The following is a 15,519-nucleotide window of genomic DNA, read 5'->3' on the forward strand; positions in this document are numbered from 1 at the left end:
ATTATTAACATCTCACATTAGTGTATTTGTTACAGTTAGTGAGACAATATTGATATATTAATATATTTTTTAAAACTTTTATTTATTTGACAGAGAGAGAGACAGTGAGAGAGGAAGTACAAGCAGGGGGAGTGGGAGAGGGAGAAGCAGGGTTCCCGCTGAGCAGGGAGCCCGATGCAGGGCTCTATCCCAGGACCCTGGGATCATGACCTGAGCCGAAGGCAGATGCTTAATGACGGGAGCCACCCAGGCACCCCTCATATATTAGTATTAACTGAGGTCCATTCAGATTCCCTTACTTTTTTTATTCCAGGATTCCATCTAGGAAATCACATTTAGTAGTCATGTCTCGTTAGGATCCTCTTGGCTGGGACAGTTACTCAAAAAAAAAAAAAAAAAAAATTTTTTTTTTAAGATTTTTATTTATTTATTGAGAGAGAATGATAGATGAGAGGGGGGAGAGCCAGAGGGAGAAGCAGACTCCCCACTGAGCAGGGAGCCCCCAACGCGGGACTCGATCCCGGGACTCCAGGATCATGACCCAAGCCAAAGGCAGTCGCTCAACCAACTGAGCCACCCAGGCGCCCTGTTTACTCAAATTTTTAAATTTTTAATGACCTTGACAATTTTGAGGAGTACTGGTCAGATATTTTGTAGAATGTCTCTCAGTTGAGTTTCATCTGATGTTTTTCTCAAGGTTAGACTGAGGTTATATGTTCATAAGAGGAAGATCACAGAAGTGGAATGTCATTCTCATCCCGTTGTATCAAGGGTACATTTTATCAACATGATTTATCACTGACCTGTCCATGCTGTACTCTTTGGAAGGAAGTCACCGGGCAGTCCATATTTAGTGAGTAGGAAGTTATGCTTCACTTTCTTGAGGTGGAGTATGAGCATAAATTAATAGGAATTTCTCTGCACCAGAGAGTTACCTTTTCCCCCAAATTTTTAAAAAGTTTTTATTTTAGGGGGCGCCTGGGTGGCTCAGATGGTTCTACTGCTCCCCCTGCTTGTGCTCTCTCACTCTCTCTGTCAAATAAATAAATAAAATCTTAAAAAAAAAAAAAGTGTTACGAGGGCGCCTGGGTGGCTCAGTTAGTTAAGCGACTGCCTTCGGCTCAGGTCATGATCCTGGAGTCCTTGGATCGAGTCCCGCATCGGGCTCCCTGCTCGGCAGGGAGCCTGCTTCTCCCTCTGACCCTCCCCCTCTCATGTGCTCTCTGTCTCTCTCATTCTCTCTGTCTCAAATAAATAAATAAAATCTTTAAAAAAAAAAGTTTATTTTAATTCCAGTTAGTTAACATACAGTTATATTAGGTTCCGATGTACAGTATAGTGATATTTCATTTCCATACGTCACCCAGTGCTTATCACAAATACACACCTTAATCCCCATCCCCTATGTCCCCCACCCCCCCACTCCTCTCCCCTCTGGTGACCATCAGTTTGTTCTCTATAATTAAGAGTCTGTTTCTTCATTTGTTTCTCTTTGTTCATTTGTTTTGTTTCTTAAATTCCACGTATGAGTGAAAATACATGGTATTTGTGTTCTCTGATTGACTTACGTCGCTTCACATTGTACTGTAAAGTTGTTGCAACCTATCTATTATATCACTAATGAACTTTTGTCAGTTATAATGTTAAATTCCTTTATGGCCATCTTTCTAGAGCTCTGTGACAATTTTTAGTTAAAAATATTCTGAGTGTAGTGTTAAATTGACGGTTACCTGGAGCTTTTCTGTTTTATATATATTTGCTTTTCTGTTCTCTGCTGGTTAGTTACATAGGAGTTTATTCCTCTTGAATGTGTTTTTGTGGGTCCTTTATATTTTAGTGTGTTTTTAGCTGGGGCAGGCATTTTTTAAAATGCTTTATTTTTTAGAGAGCGCGAGCGTGCTGGTGCGCACATGCGCACAGGCAGGGGGAGGAGCAAAGGGTGGGGAGAGAATTTCAAGCAGGCTCCATGCCCAGCGTGGAGCCGATTTGGGGTGCAGTCTCATGACCCTGAGATTATGACTGAGCCAAAGTCAAGAGTCAGTTGACGCTTAATCAACTGAACCACCCAGGCATCCCAGGCTTTTTTTTTTAAACTATGGTGAGTCTGCCTTTGAACCTGAAGTGTATCTTTTTTTCAGTTCTATCTTTAGGAGTCTTTTTTTTGTAATGGTGTGATAATATGTTTTTAAGAAGTAGTTCCTAAGGGCGCCTGGGTGGCTAGTCGTTAAGCGTCTGCCTTCGGCTCAGGTCATGATCCCAGGGTCCCGGGATCGAGTCCCACATCGGGCTCCCTGCTCGGCAGGAAGCCTGCTTCTCCCTCTCCCATTCCCCCTGCTTGTGTTACTGCTCTCGCTATCTCTCTCTCTGTCAAATAAATAAATAAAATCTTTAAAAAAAAAAAAAAAAAAGTAGTTCCTAATCTGGTGAAAAGGTAAAAGCATTTAGAAGTTATAATTTAGTTTAAACCGTCATATGTGGAAAGGATTTTATGTTTTTTGGGGATATGCTTTCTGCGAATTATTTAGCTATCTTTTCTGCAACTTACTCTTCATTCATAGGAAACCAACTAAGTCTAAGGTCTCTCTAGTATGTGTTAAATAGGGAAGGATTTTCTTGCAGGGCAAACATTTCAGGATAGTATAAATAAGCTAAATTGGGAATTACTTTGAACATGGTTTATGTGCCATTGACTTTTACTTTTATGGCTTTAAAAATATTGATAGGTATATTTAAAATAAATTTCATGTTTTTGTTGTTTTTAGAACTTGCTTTCACTTTTGGGGGGAAAGTGGAAGTTTAAAATACAAGTAAACACAGACAAGAAAATAGGAAAAACAGTCTCTAAATTTGATTGTGTGGGGTCTAGAGTTTGTAGGTCTACATATAGGTACATTTTTTATCAATTTAATTCCTTTTTTTTTTTATCATCTATGTAGGCAGCTGTTCTGGCATTTTTTGGTCAATAATAAGTATTTTTCTCTTCTCAAAGCACTAGAATATCTTATTTTATCCTTTATTTAGGATTCAGTTCTCACTTGAATTTCTGAATATATTGCTTTGTGGTTCCACTCTGCTGTCCCTTCCCACCTTTCCTAGTTAATTCTACTTATTCGAATTTAAGAATTACATACTCAGTAAAATTTTACCGCATTCCCTTGGGCTTTTCAAGTTACTTCTTTTTGCTTACCTCTCTTGGGACTTATTTACGCCATTATAACTTCTAAAGAGTCAGTTGGGAAAATAACACTAAAGTTCCTTGAGGTCTGGGAAACGTCTTTTATCTCTATTATCATCTGTATTACAGAGTATTTCATAGAGAAGGTACAATAAATTCTTAAAACATAAAACCCGGTATGGTGGATTAATATTTTAATTGATGAGGAAGTGAAAGCCATGAGAAATTTAGCCCAAACACAAGATAGAAACCAGTTGTTTTGACTTCCAATTGTATTTTTACCTGATTGATTGGAAACATGAGGAAAGACTTACTTAAAAGATTTTATTTTTGGGGTGTCTGGGTGGCTCATTTGGTTAATAACTGTAGAGGTGGTTGTCTCTAGCTACAAGCAGCCTCAGGTTTATCCCAGTTTTTTGTGTAATTATCATTTTTTAAAAGATTTTATTTATTTGACAGAGCACGCACAAGCAGGGGGAGCAGCAGAGGGAGAGGGAGAAGCATGCTCCCCACTGAGCAGGGAGCCCGACGGGGGTGGGGGTAGGGGGCCTTGATCCCAGTACTGACCCGAGCCAAAGGCAGACACTTAACTGACTAAGCCACCCAGGTACCCCTAATTAATCATTTTATGTGCCATTATACAAGAAGGATTCAGAATAAGTGTATCATTAAACTTCTTAGTAAATACCAGACTCTACAGACGAAATAGAAAACAAATTTATTAAAGAGTATTAGATGACTTACACAATCTCCTGAAAAGCCAGAAAAACACACTCTGGGACTGCAGTCAGAAAAATGCCCACATTACTTTTGTTGAATGCTCATACAGGCGGTCCCACAACACTGGACAATCACCACCATTTTATTTATTTATTTATTTTTTATTTTATTTTTTTTTAAAGATTTTATTTATTCATTTATTTGAAAGAGTGAGAGAGAGAGAGAGAGAGAGAGAGAGCACATGAGAGGGGGGAAGGTCAGAGGGAGAAGCAGACTCCCTGCCGATCAGGGAGCCCGATGCGGGACTCGATCCCGGGACTCCAGGATCACGACCTGAGCCGAAGGCAGTCGCTTAACCGACTGAGCCACCCAGGCGCCCGTCATCACCACCATTTTAATATGGACATTGCACACAGTATACGTAGAGCTAGGACCTTGGTTACTTCTGCCTCTAAAAATTCTTTACTTGGCCAAACACCGTCACCCTCGTTCACACAGTTCTGCGTAGTATCCCTTCATGGTGCTCTTTCCCAAATTGAAGTCTTTCATGGGTACAGCTGATTGGCAAAACCTGTGTTACATGTCTGCACATAAACTGCAAGGGAAGGTGGAAAATGAATTTTTCTTAACACCCACCTTGCAGAGGTTGGAGTTATAATGGAGAAAATTAACAGCTGGGGGAAGGGTGTTGAAATATTTTGGGCAGCCACAAATATGTCGAGCACTCACAACATCCAATACAATTTGAACATGAACATACCCCAATATATAGCAATTCAATTCCTGGTTAAATGTCTCAAGGAAAAGCTAAATGCACTAGAGAAGCTCTCACACATCACATATGTGATGCACATTGTACACAATGAATAATTACACTGGAGCATTGCTTGTAATTATTAAAAATAGGAAAAAACTAAAATGGGTGAAGGGAGCTGGGAAATACAGGCTTCCAGTTAGGGAATGAGTAAGTCACAGGAATGAAAGGTACAGCATAAGGAATATAGTCAGTGGTATTTTAACACTGTGTGTCAGCTATACTCAAAAAATTAAAAAGAAAAATAGGAAACAACCTAATTCTCATCTGTAGAAGAATGGTGAATAAATTGGGAGTACTATATATTCATAATCTGGAGTAGTGTACAGTGGTGAAAATAAATGATCCAGAGATAAATCTGTCAACATAGACAAATCTCAGTTGTAAAATGTTAAGGGGAAAAAAAATCCACCAAAAGCTGTAAAAGGATATGTTAAGTAAATACTTTCCCAAAAGATTAGCTCTTAATCTACAAATAAGTTATATTTAAGGTTCAGTTAACCATAAATATCACTAATAATTACAAGGGAATTAGGAACCATAATTTGGGCCAGAAGCTTAGTCTATGGCAAATTTGTATTAAATGTTCTAGAAAGTCTCTGGATCACAAAGGATCTTAATTCTTCTATGTTTATGTATTAGTTATCCATTGTTGCTTAACAAATTACCATAAACTTAAGATAGATATTGTCTCGTTTTCTTTGGATTGGGAGTTTGGGCATGGCTTAACTGGGTTCTCTGCTTTATGTCTCACAGTGCTTCAGTCAAGATGTCAGGTCTGGTTTCTCCTCAGAGGCTTGACTGGGGAGGATTCTGCTTCCAGTTTCCCTCAGGTTGTTGGCAGAATTTATACCCTTGCAGCTTTAGGAAGATGGGTGATACATGCACTCATATTATCACATACACCAAATCATGTACATCCCATCCCTTTGGCCGCTTTTTGTATGCTAGAAATAAAGCACAGGCCCTATCCGCAATCAAGGGAAGCGGAGGAAGGAGGATTACAGAAATACGTAGTATCAGGAGGTGAGAATCATGGGGTCACCTTAAAATCCCTCTGCCACTTTTTATTTTTATTTTCTGCTCTCCACTCTGTCCTGTACCCTCTCCCCACACCTCAAAAGTTAAAAAAAAAATGTAATTTGTGGTTCTCTTTCCTTGTAGTGGGCTTAAAATTGAATTCAGTGGATCCGACAATGAGCATTGATCTTAAGTATTTGGGAGTACAGCTACCTTTGGCTCCAGCCACTAGCTTTCCTTTCTGGAACCTTACGGGAACCAACCCTGCCTCTCCTGGTGAGTGTGTAGTATTTGTAAAGTCAAAGTTGTGTTATAAATAAAAAACTACCTTTGTTAGAGACATTTAGGATATTCTAAGGTAGATTTTTTTGCCTAGTGGCATAGTCTTAATGATTTATACATTTTAATTTTATTTTTTAAAAAGATTTTATTTATTTGAGAGAGAAAGAGAGAGAGAGAAACAGCATGAGAGGGGAGAGGGTCAGAGGGAGAAGCAGGCTCCCCGCTGAGCAGGGAGCCCGATGTAGGACTCCATCCCAGGACTCCGGGATCATGACCTGAGCCAAAGGCAGTTGCTTAACCAACTGAGCCACCCAGGCACTCTGATTTATACATTTTAGATTAAGTTTTAATAATTAGATGTTAAATATTAGCTGGCTTGAATTTTGGTCATCTCATTTACTTTTTCTTTTATAGATGCTGGGTTTCCCTTTGTTTCTAGGACAGGGAAGACCAATGACTTCACCAAAATCAAGGGATGGAGGGGAAAGTTTCATAGTGCTTCTGCATCTAGGAGTGAAGGTAATCAGCTTTTTAAAAAATTGTAAATGTGGTCTGAAACATGTGGCCAAAGCCTTTTTTTAAAAGTAAGTTTTGGTGGTTTTTCTTCATCTCTTCTTTGCATGCCTTAAAATAAATGGAAAATAATTGTCTTGCCAATGTCTCTTCATTCCTGTGTTCCATATCCCTAACCATGTCAGGCTTGAATAATCCCTGAACCCTTTTTTAATTGTACTTCCTTTCTGTTACTCCTACAGTTATTTTTTTCATTTTCATTTTTTAGTTTTTGTGGTGGGGGGACACAGAGGGAGAGGGAGAAAGAATCTTAAGCAGGTTCCATGCCCAGCACAGAGCCTGATGTGGGGCTCGATCTCACAACCCTGAGATCATGACCTGAGCCGAAATCGAGAGTTGGATGCTTAACTGAGCCACCTGGGCTCCCCACTCCTCTAGTTAGCATAAGCATCATTCTCAAGTATTATTTCAGAACTGTATACTTCAGAGTTGTAGAGTGATTCCTGACAGCATTACACTTCCAAGTAAACTTCTAACCCAAATGTTGTGACTGTATGCCTGTTGGTCTCCTTTCTTAGTGCTTTTCCTACTGCACTTATTTGCAGTTTACATTCTAGCCAGATAAATTTACCATGTATCCAAAATAGTTTTTCTCATCTTTGAATCTTTGTACAGTGTTATAATAGTATAATGCTTGTCTGTCTACTACATTTGCTTTTTCACTCTTTAAAAACTAAATTTTATACTCCTCTCTTTTTTGTGTCTGTGTGTTTTACATCAGAGTCCAGGTACTACAGTCTTTTAAATAATCTCTTGGTGTTCTGTTGAGGTTTGACTTAAGTATATTTTTTGCTCTTATGTTTTTACTTAAATGTGGTTTCTCTGCTAAGGTCATAAGTTGTCAAAGGTTGTAGACTCCTAATGTTAATTATTACTATTGTTAGCACTTCACAAAAATTAATGTAAATATATGTAATGAGATGGTTTTAGATAATGGGGGATTTTAATGTAATGAATATATGATTCCATCTCTTCACTTGGTTTAATATTACATATTTTTCCTATGTTCTGAGGAGGGACAATTTAGAAGATTCAGTAGCTTATAACTTAATACTCTTGACCTTTTTAAGTGTATTTTTTTAGAGATCTAAAGATCTGCCATATATTTAAGTATCTGCATCTCTTTATTTCTAGGTGGAAATTCAGAAGGTCCACTGAAAAACCGTTCTGCTTTCTGCAGTGATAAGCTAGATGAGTACTTGGAAAATGAAGGCAAGCTGATGGAAACAAGTATGGGTTTCTCTTCTAATGCTCCCACATCTCCTGTGGTATACCAGCTTCCCACCAAGAGTACCAGCTATGTACGAACGCTTGACAGTGTACTAAAGAAACAATCTACCGTTTCCCCTTCTACCTCCTACTCTTTGAAACCTCATTCTGTGCCCCCTGCTTCTCGAAAGGCAAAGTCTCAAAACAAACAGGCAACTTTTGGTGGCCGAACTAAATCATCTTACAAATCCATTTTACCCTACCCTGTTTCACCAAAGCAGAAACATGCTCATATGATTCCAGGAGATAAGGTTGCCAAGAATTCTTCAAGTACCATCTCAGAAAATCAGGTGAATAACTTTGTTGTGCCAACTTTAGATGAAAATACATTTCCAAAGCAAATTAGTTTGCGGCAGGCACACCAGCAGCAGCAGCAACAGCAACAGGGAACTCGCCCTCCAGGCTTGTCTAAATCTCAAGTGAAGCTAATGGACCTGGAAGACTGTGCACTTTGGGAAGGAAAACCAAGGACCTATATCACTGAAGAGCGAGCGGATGTATCCTTAACAACGCTGCTTACTGCTCAAGTAAGTATCTCTTGGTTTTTTTAGAGGTGTATTAGTTCATGGTTGGAAAGAATTAGGTTAGTGAGGGGAAATGGGAATGGGCTTTTTGGCGGAAGGATGGGGCATTGAGTTACTTTCCTGATAGGATAATTAAGGAGATTGTCTTGTCTTCCGTATTCTTTATAACTAGACATCTTAGTGTAGATCCCCTCCTGCCAGTAGAGGGAGACAGTACAGTTGTGCTTTTGGGTAGTCTTTCACCTTGTATAAAGTCAGCTGGCCATTCTGAAAATCTCTAATTTCATTCTCTAGCATGTGGGCAAGTATGTTTGCTAATCTTGTTAAAACCGCTTTGAAAGTTCTTCTTAAAAGGTACTACATTTCAGAAAAAAAATTTTTTTTTCCAGAAAATTTTTAAAAATTACAAACTTGTGGAGAAAAAGCTTTTGTGTTTTATAAAATTTTATATTGAGAATTTTTCACTTATTGATTTACCTATCTTAGCAGCCTCTGGTGCATGTGAAAAGATACAACAGCATGTGCCTAATTTTTTTTTTTTTGTCATGAAATTTTTGTGCCTTAACCTTCCATTTTTAAATTATGTGACTAAATTCTAGACCTGAAGATCATGAGATGTTGGGATTAAATACACAATATGTCCTTTATTATTAATCATCCCTAAAGACAGTTATGTACATATTATCCTATTCCCTTTTTATTAGTTACTGGAAAGCAGGTGTCAGCAAACTATTTTTGTAAAGGGTCAGGCAGTAAATATTTTAGGCTTTGTAGGCCATACACACTCTGTTGCATTTACTCAACATTATGTATGATTTCTACTGAGAATAAATTCATCACTATTGGTATTCTGGCTCATAATTAATTTAAATAGTCTCTTGTCTGTGCTATGCTTTAGAAAGGCAGATTGTTCAGAATCCTGGTTATATTTATGTTCCATCCTTTAAATATACTGCTAATCTTGTGCTATTAGTACTGAGTGTTCAGAGTCCAAAAAGGCAGACTAGTATTTGACTTGTAAGTTGTGGGTGGTGTTGGGATATAATTCAGTAGATTTACAAATTTTTATTTTAACTTTAGGCGTCTCTCAAAACTAAACCCATCCACACAATCATAAGGAAACGAGCCCCTCCATGCAACAATGACTTCTGTCGATTGGGTTGCGTGTGTTCCAGTCTAGCTTTGGAGAAGCGCCAGCCTGCTCACTGCCGCCGACCAGACTGCATGTTTGGCTGCACGTGTTTGAAAAGAAAGGTTGTACTTGTTAAAGGAGGCTCCAAAGCTAAGCATTTCCAGAGGAAAGCTGCTCATCGTGATCCAGTATTTTATGATGCTTTGGGAGAGGAGCAAAGAGAAGAAGAAGAGGGAGTCAGGGAGGAGGAAGAACAATTGAAAGAGAAAAAGAGGAGAAAGAAGCTAGAATACAGTGAGTATTAATTGAGAGTTAAAAGTGTATAGTTTTATTTTTTTAGAACAGTTTGGTTATTTCAAATATTACTGTTATTTAATCCTTCAATCAGTGGTCTAGTAAGAATTTTGAGAAATTCTTTTTCTTTTTTTTTTTTAAAGATTTTATTTATTTATTTGAGAGAGAGAGAATGAGAGAGAGAGCACATGAGAGGGGGGAGGGTCAGAGGGAGAAGCAGACTCCCTGCCAAGCAAGGAGCCCGATGCGGGACTCGATCCAGGGACTCCAGGATCATGACCTGAGCCGAAGGCAGTCGCTTAACCAACTGAGCCACCCAGGCGCCCGAGAAATTCTTTTTCTTAAATGTTCTTTCTTTGTGGCTTGTGTGCACACACACACACCTTTTTTTAAATGTAATTTTTCTTTTGAAGATGGCTTTTTTGTATTCCATTTGAATCATTCTCTCATTTGGACTTCCAGAATGCCTTTGAAGCTTCACCTATTTTTCTGTCTCCCTTTTCTTCCCATGTTCTTTGAATATGCAGAAGATCAGTATAACCCATCACTCCCTCCCCCCCCAGCTTTTATTGAGGTATAATTGACAAGTACAATTTGCATATGTTTAAAGTGTACAACATGACTATTTGGCATATGTATACATTGTGACATTATCACAGTCAAGTCAGCTAATATATCTCATTATTTTCTAAAAGAAAAAATTTGTAACAAGACCCTCTGGTCCTGGTTTGAGCCATTCACCAGGTGATTGGAGTTTTGGGGACAGGATAAGGGCATAACTGAGTTAAGCATTATGTACTATTTTGAAAAGCTTATTTTTCCTTTTTGATAAAATATTAAGTAGACCCGCCAAATTACATATTGTATCATTCTTGATTTTTTTCCTTTCTACTATAGCTTTTTATTTTGTTCACATACGTTGAATATATTTTTCCCTTCCAATTGAAGATTTTTTTGCTTCTTAGTTTAGGAGACTAATATTCCTTTTTTGGCAATTTATATTTACATTCGCTGTTGATTGCCACATACTTATTTCAGTCATAGTAGATGTTTAATATTTTAGTGTATGTTCTTCCAGGATTTTCTGTTAATACACTTGTGTGTATACATACATGTTTACATAGAAATGGAACTGTGTGTATGTGGTATCATAACCTTTAGAAGTTTGGTATCATAAAGTCATGTTTTGTTTTCCATATCAACAAGTATAGACCTATATTATAATTTTAGTTTTAATGGCTTCATATTATTACAGTCCTTTTGGTCAGACATTTTAGCCTTTTCATATTTTCTTTATTATAAACAGTACAGTGATGAACATCCATGTTCATGATAGGCTATTAAAAGTGGAATTGCTGTGGCAGTGAGAGCACTTTGAAGGTTTATAGATGTTTCTAGGGTTGTACCAAGGTACATATTTACCAGTAGTTGGATAGTGCTGGATTTTCTATACTCTTAACACTGAATAGTTCAACTGATAGGCAGAAATTGATATTTTGTTTTAAAATTTATATTTCTTCAAGTAGTGGGTTGATTGTCCATTTGTCATAAACTTTCTCCTGTAAATTTGACTTTTTGAATTCTTTGCATGTGTTTTTCCCTACATTTCTTTTAAGATTTCATTTATTTATTTGACAGAGAGAGAGAGAGCACAGGCAGGGGGAGTGGCAGGCAGAGGGAGGGGAGAAGCAGGCTCCCTGCTGAGCAGGGAGCCTGATGTGGGGCTTGATCCCAGGACCCTAAGATCATGACCTGAGCCAAAGGCAGCCGCTTAATTGGCTGAGCCACCCACGCGCCCCTTTCCCTACATTTCCAAGAGCTTCATTTTTCACAGGTTATAGTTTTGTAATTTATATTTTAGTTTTGTTAATAGTTCTTCCCTATTCTCTCATTTGCTCTGAAAAAGGAAAAAGCAGGGATGGTTAAGTCTAGTGGTCTTTTTAAAAAAATTTTATGTTTTCTGTCTTTGGAGTCTTGCTTAGAATGTCTTTATCTGCAAGATTTAAAAAAATACTAATTAGATTAATAAATGGGCTTAAAATAAATAATATGATCTGGAATTTATTTGGTGTGAAATTTGTAGTAGGGAATCTTTTCTTTCTAATATCGCTAGGCAGTTTTACCATAACTTACTGCGAAGAAATACTTTACCTACTGGCTTAAAATGTCACCTGTCATTTAGTAAATTGAAAAATATTTATGTCTGTGCCTGTTTCTGGTTTCTGCTATTTTGTGATCAGTGCCAGGCTATTCTAATTGCTATTTCAGTGTTTAAGTAAGATACTGCCTCCATATACCCAAACAATCTTTATATAAATAAGATTTAAAAGGTTTAAAATGAAATAAAATAGAGAATTATTAGTTTAGTTCTATGTATCTCCTGAGTTTTTTCCCATTTTGCAGTTTAAAGCAATACTTTTCCATTTCAAAGTAACAGAATAAGTTACAGAAGCCACGTAAGTATGAAAAGTATGTATCTGTTAGGCTTTATTAATTTGCTTTTTTGCTTAAGTGTATTTACCCTGTGTCTTATTCTTGACCTGAATTAACTCCAAAAGCTAGCCAATTATCAAAGTAGTTTTTGTTTTTCTCACTGATATTAGACCATTATAAAAAACATGTCTTACTGTGCTCTAGGAGCCATCAGTTTTCTTGTACTGTTAGGGAAGATGAGGAAAGAAAGGAAGATACTTTTGTTATGACTGCTATGGAAAAGGAACAGAAATAGGGAAGAATTCTTGGAGGCAAAAATGTTGCTGAAACCAAAACCAAACAAAAATAGACATAAAAACTGGAAGATGATGAAATCTTTTAGGCTGTTTTGAAAAAAGGTAAGTGAGAGAAAAAAATTGATTTAGAGAAGTTGTAGAGGTAAGAAAATGAAAGAGGAAATACTCAAATGATGGAAAAAGTATCTCCAAAGGACATGAAATTTCAGTTTTAAAGGGTCCCCTGAATAGCAGGCAATAATAACTCTAAGAAGATTCTATCTAGACACATGTTTCTGACATTTGTAGATTAAGAATAAAGAAGATACTCTGATCTCTTTTAAAGAGAAACCACTTTGTTTAGGAAGGATTTAAAATCAATTTGATGTCAAAGAGATCATCATCATCAGTAATTAACACTGATTTAAAAAATTAATTTTTAAGTGTACTCTTGATTAAGAGTACTCTTTAATCCCATCCCCTATTTCCTTTCCCCCAAACTTCCCCTCTGATAACCATCTTTTTGTTCTCTATAGTTAAGTTGGCTTGTCTTTTTTGTTTTCTTTTGCTCATTTGTTTCTTAAATTCCACATGTGAGTGAGATCATATGGTATTTGTCTTCCTCTGAATGACTGGTTTCACTTAGCAATATACTGTCTAGCTCCATCCATGTCGTTGGAAATGGCAAGATTTCATTTTTTCTTATGGCTGAATAATACTCCATTGTATATATATACCACATCTTCTTTATCCATTCATCAGTCAGTGGACACTTGGGCTGTTTTCATAATTTGGCTATTGTAAATAATGCTGCCATTAACATAGGGGTGCGTGGATCCCTTTGATTTAGTGTTTCTGTAGTTTTTGGGTAAATATCCAGTAGTGTGATTCCTGGATCATAGGGTAGTTCTATTTTTAACTTTTTGAGGAACCTCCATACTGTTTTCCAGAGTGGCTGCACCAGTTTACATTCCCACCAACAGTGCAAGAGGGTTCCTTTCTTCCCCCACATTGTCTTCAACACTTGTTGTTTCTTGTGTTTTTGATTTTAGCCATTCTGACGGGTGTGAGATGATATTATAGTTTTGATTTGCGTTTCCCTGATGATGAGTGATGTTGTGCATCTTTTCATGGTCTGTTGGTTATCCCTCTTTATGCAGAGCACTCTATGAGGGCTATACCATTTAAATCTTAAAACCTGTTATAAAAGGGCTTCTCCATTTTACAAATGCACTAATTGTTTGCTTAGAGAGTTTATGTAACTTGTTCCCCAAGGTCAACTTGGTTTTAAGGGAGTGGTAGAGATTTGAACCCAAGTTTTTCTGACTTGAAAGTCTTAATGTTTTTTTTTCTATTGTATAAAATATGATTTTTGATATTTGGCCTTCACCTGATCATCTGTTTACCCTTTTGTATGTAAAAAAAAAAAAAAAATACTGCTGCTAATGTAAAGGCACTGTGCTTAGCTACTATGGGTGGTACCAAGAGAAAGGATAAAACATGACATTTCTGCTTTCTTAAGCCCACTTAGAGTTTTGTTGGAGACGTGTCTCTATCTACAAGTTAACTATGTAAAGGGAAGAAAAAAAAATTGATACCTGATTAGGAAAAAAGGAGAACACACAAATTACCAATATCAGGAATGAAAATTGACATTACTACAGACATCCAAAGGTTAATAGAGAACAGTTTAATGCCAATAAATTAGACAGAGGAAATGGACAAATACTTTGTTAGACACAAAGCTACCAAACTCACTCAAGAAGAAATAAGTACCTGCTTACCCCTATACAAATGAACTTGTAGTGAAATACTCCACAGTAATGACTCTAGGTCCAGATGCCTTCACTGGTGAATTCGCAAACATTTAAGGAAGAAATAATGCCCATTTTATGTAAATGCTTCCATAAAATGATCTTATTCTATGAGACCAACATAATACTGGTTTGATACTAAAGCCAGAAAAAGACATTACAAAAAATGGTAGAGTACTATCTCTCATGAACATATGTACAGATTATAAATACAATTTTAACATAACAAATCCAGGAATATATTTAAAGAATAATACATCATGACCAAGTGGCATTTACCCCAGTGGTGCATGGTTGATTTAACATTTGGAAATAATCAGAGCGTTGTTCACCATTATCATAATAGACTTAAAAAAGAAAAAGGCCGTATTATCATTTCTTTTTTAAAGATTTTATTTATTAGAGCACATGTGGGGGGAGGAGCAGAGGGAGAGGGAAAAGCAGACTCCCCACTGAGCAGGAAGCTTGATGTGGGGCTCAATCCTGGGGCTCTGGGAACTTGACCTGAGTGGAAGGCAGACACTTAACCAACTGAGCCACCCAGGTGCTTCCATATTATCATTTCAATAGATATTTTAAAAAATGGACAAAATCCATTTCTGGTAAACATTCTTAAGCATAACAGAAGGAAACTTTCTCAATCTGATAAAGAGCATCTATGGAAAACTCTACAAACAACATAATTAATTGTGAAAGACTGCTTTCCCCCCAGTGATTAGGAATGAGGACAATGCCCTCTTTTGCCATGTCTATTTAAAATTGTATTGGGGGTCCTAGCCAGTGCAGTAAGGCATGAAAAAGAAAATGCATCCAGATTGGAAAGAAAGAAGTAAATTGGTTTTATTCATACACTGGAAAATCCTAAGGAATCTACAAAAATACTACTAGAACTATGTTAGTTTAGCGAACTTATAGCATACAATAATATCAGTAGACAATATATTTGTATATATGCCAATAAAAACTGGAAATTGAAATAAAAAGTACCATTTAAAATAGCATCCAAATAAACCAGACACTTAAGAATAAATCTGACAAGGGCGCCTGGGTGGCTCAGATGGTTGAGCGTCTGCCTTCGGCTCAGGTCATGATCTCAGGGTCCTGGGATCGAGTCCCGCATCGGGCTCCCTGCTCCTTGGGAGCCTGTTTCTCCCTCTGCCTTTCTCTCTCGCTCTGTCTCTCATGAATAAAAAA

At 37.3% G+C, this 15,519-nt stretch overlaps 1 protein-coding gene across 1 annotated transcript in view; it reads left to right on the forward strand.

Moving 5' to 3' along the window:
• Positions 1–15,519, forward strand: part of MGA (MAX dimerization protein MGA) — a 109,656-nt gene that overhangs the window by 45,099 nt on the left and 49,038 nt on the right. The window contains exons 6-9 of the mRNA XM_021695610.2: positions 5,874–6,005; positions 6,426–6,530; positions 7,719–8,380; positions 9,458–9,803. Of these exons, the coding sequence (XP_021551285.2) occupies positions 5,874–6,005; positions 6,426–6,530; positions 7,719–8,380; positions 9,458–9,803 (1,245 nt within the window). The remainder of the gene's footprint in view (positions 1–5,873; positions 6,006–6,425; positions 6,531–7,718; positions 8,381–9,457; positions 9,804–15,519) is intronic.

Source organism: Neomonachus schauinslandi, chromosome 9 (genome assembly GCF_002201575.2).
Source record: "Neomonachus schauinslandi chromosome 9, ASM220157v2, whole genome shotgun sequence".
Lineage (NCBI taxonomy): Eukaryota > Metazoa > Chordata > Mammalia > Carnivora > Phocidae > Neomonachus > Neomonachus schauinslandi.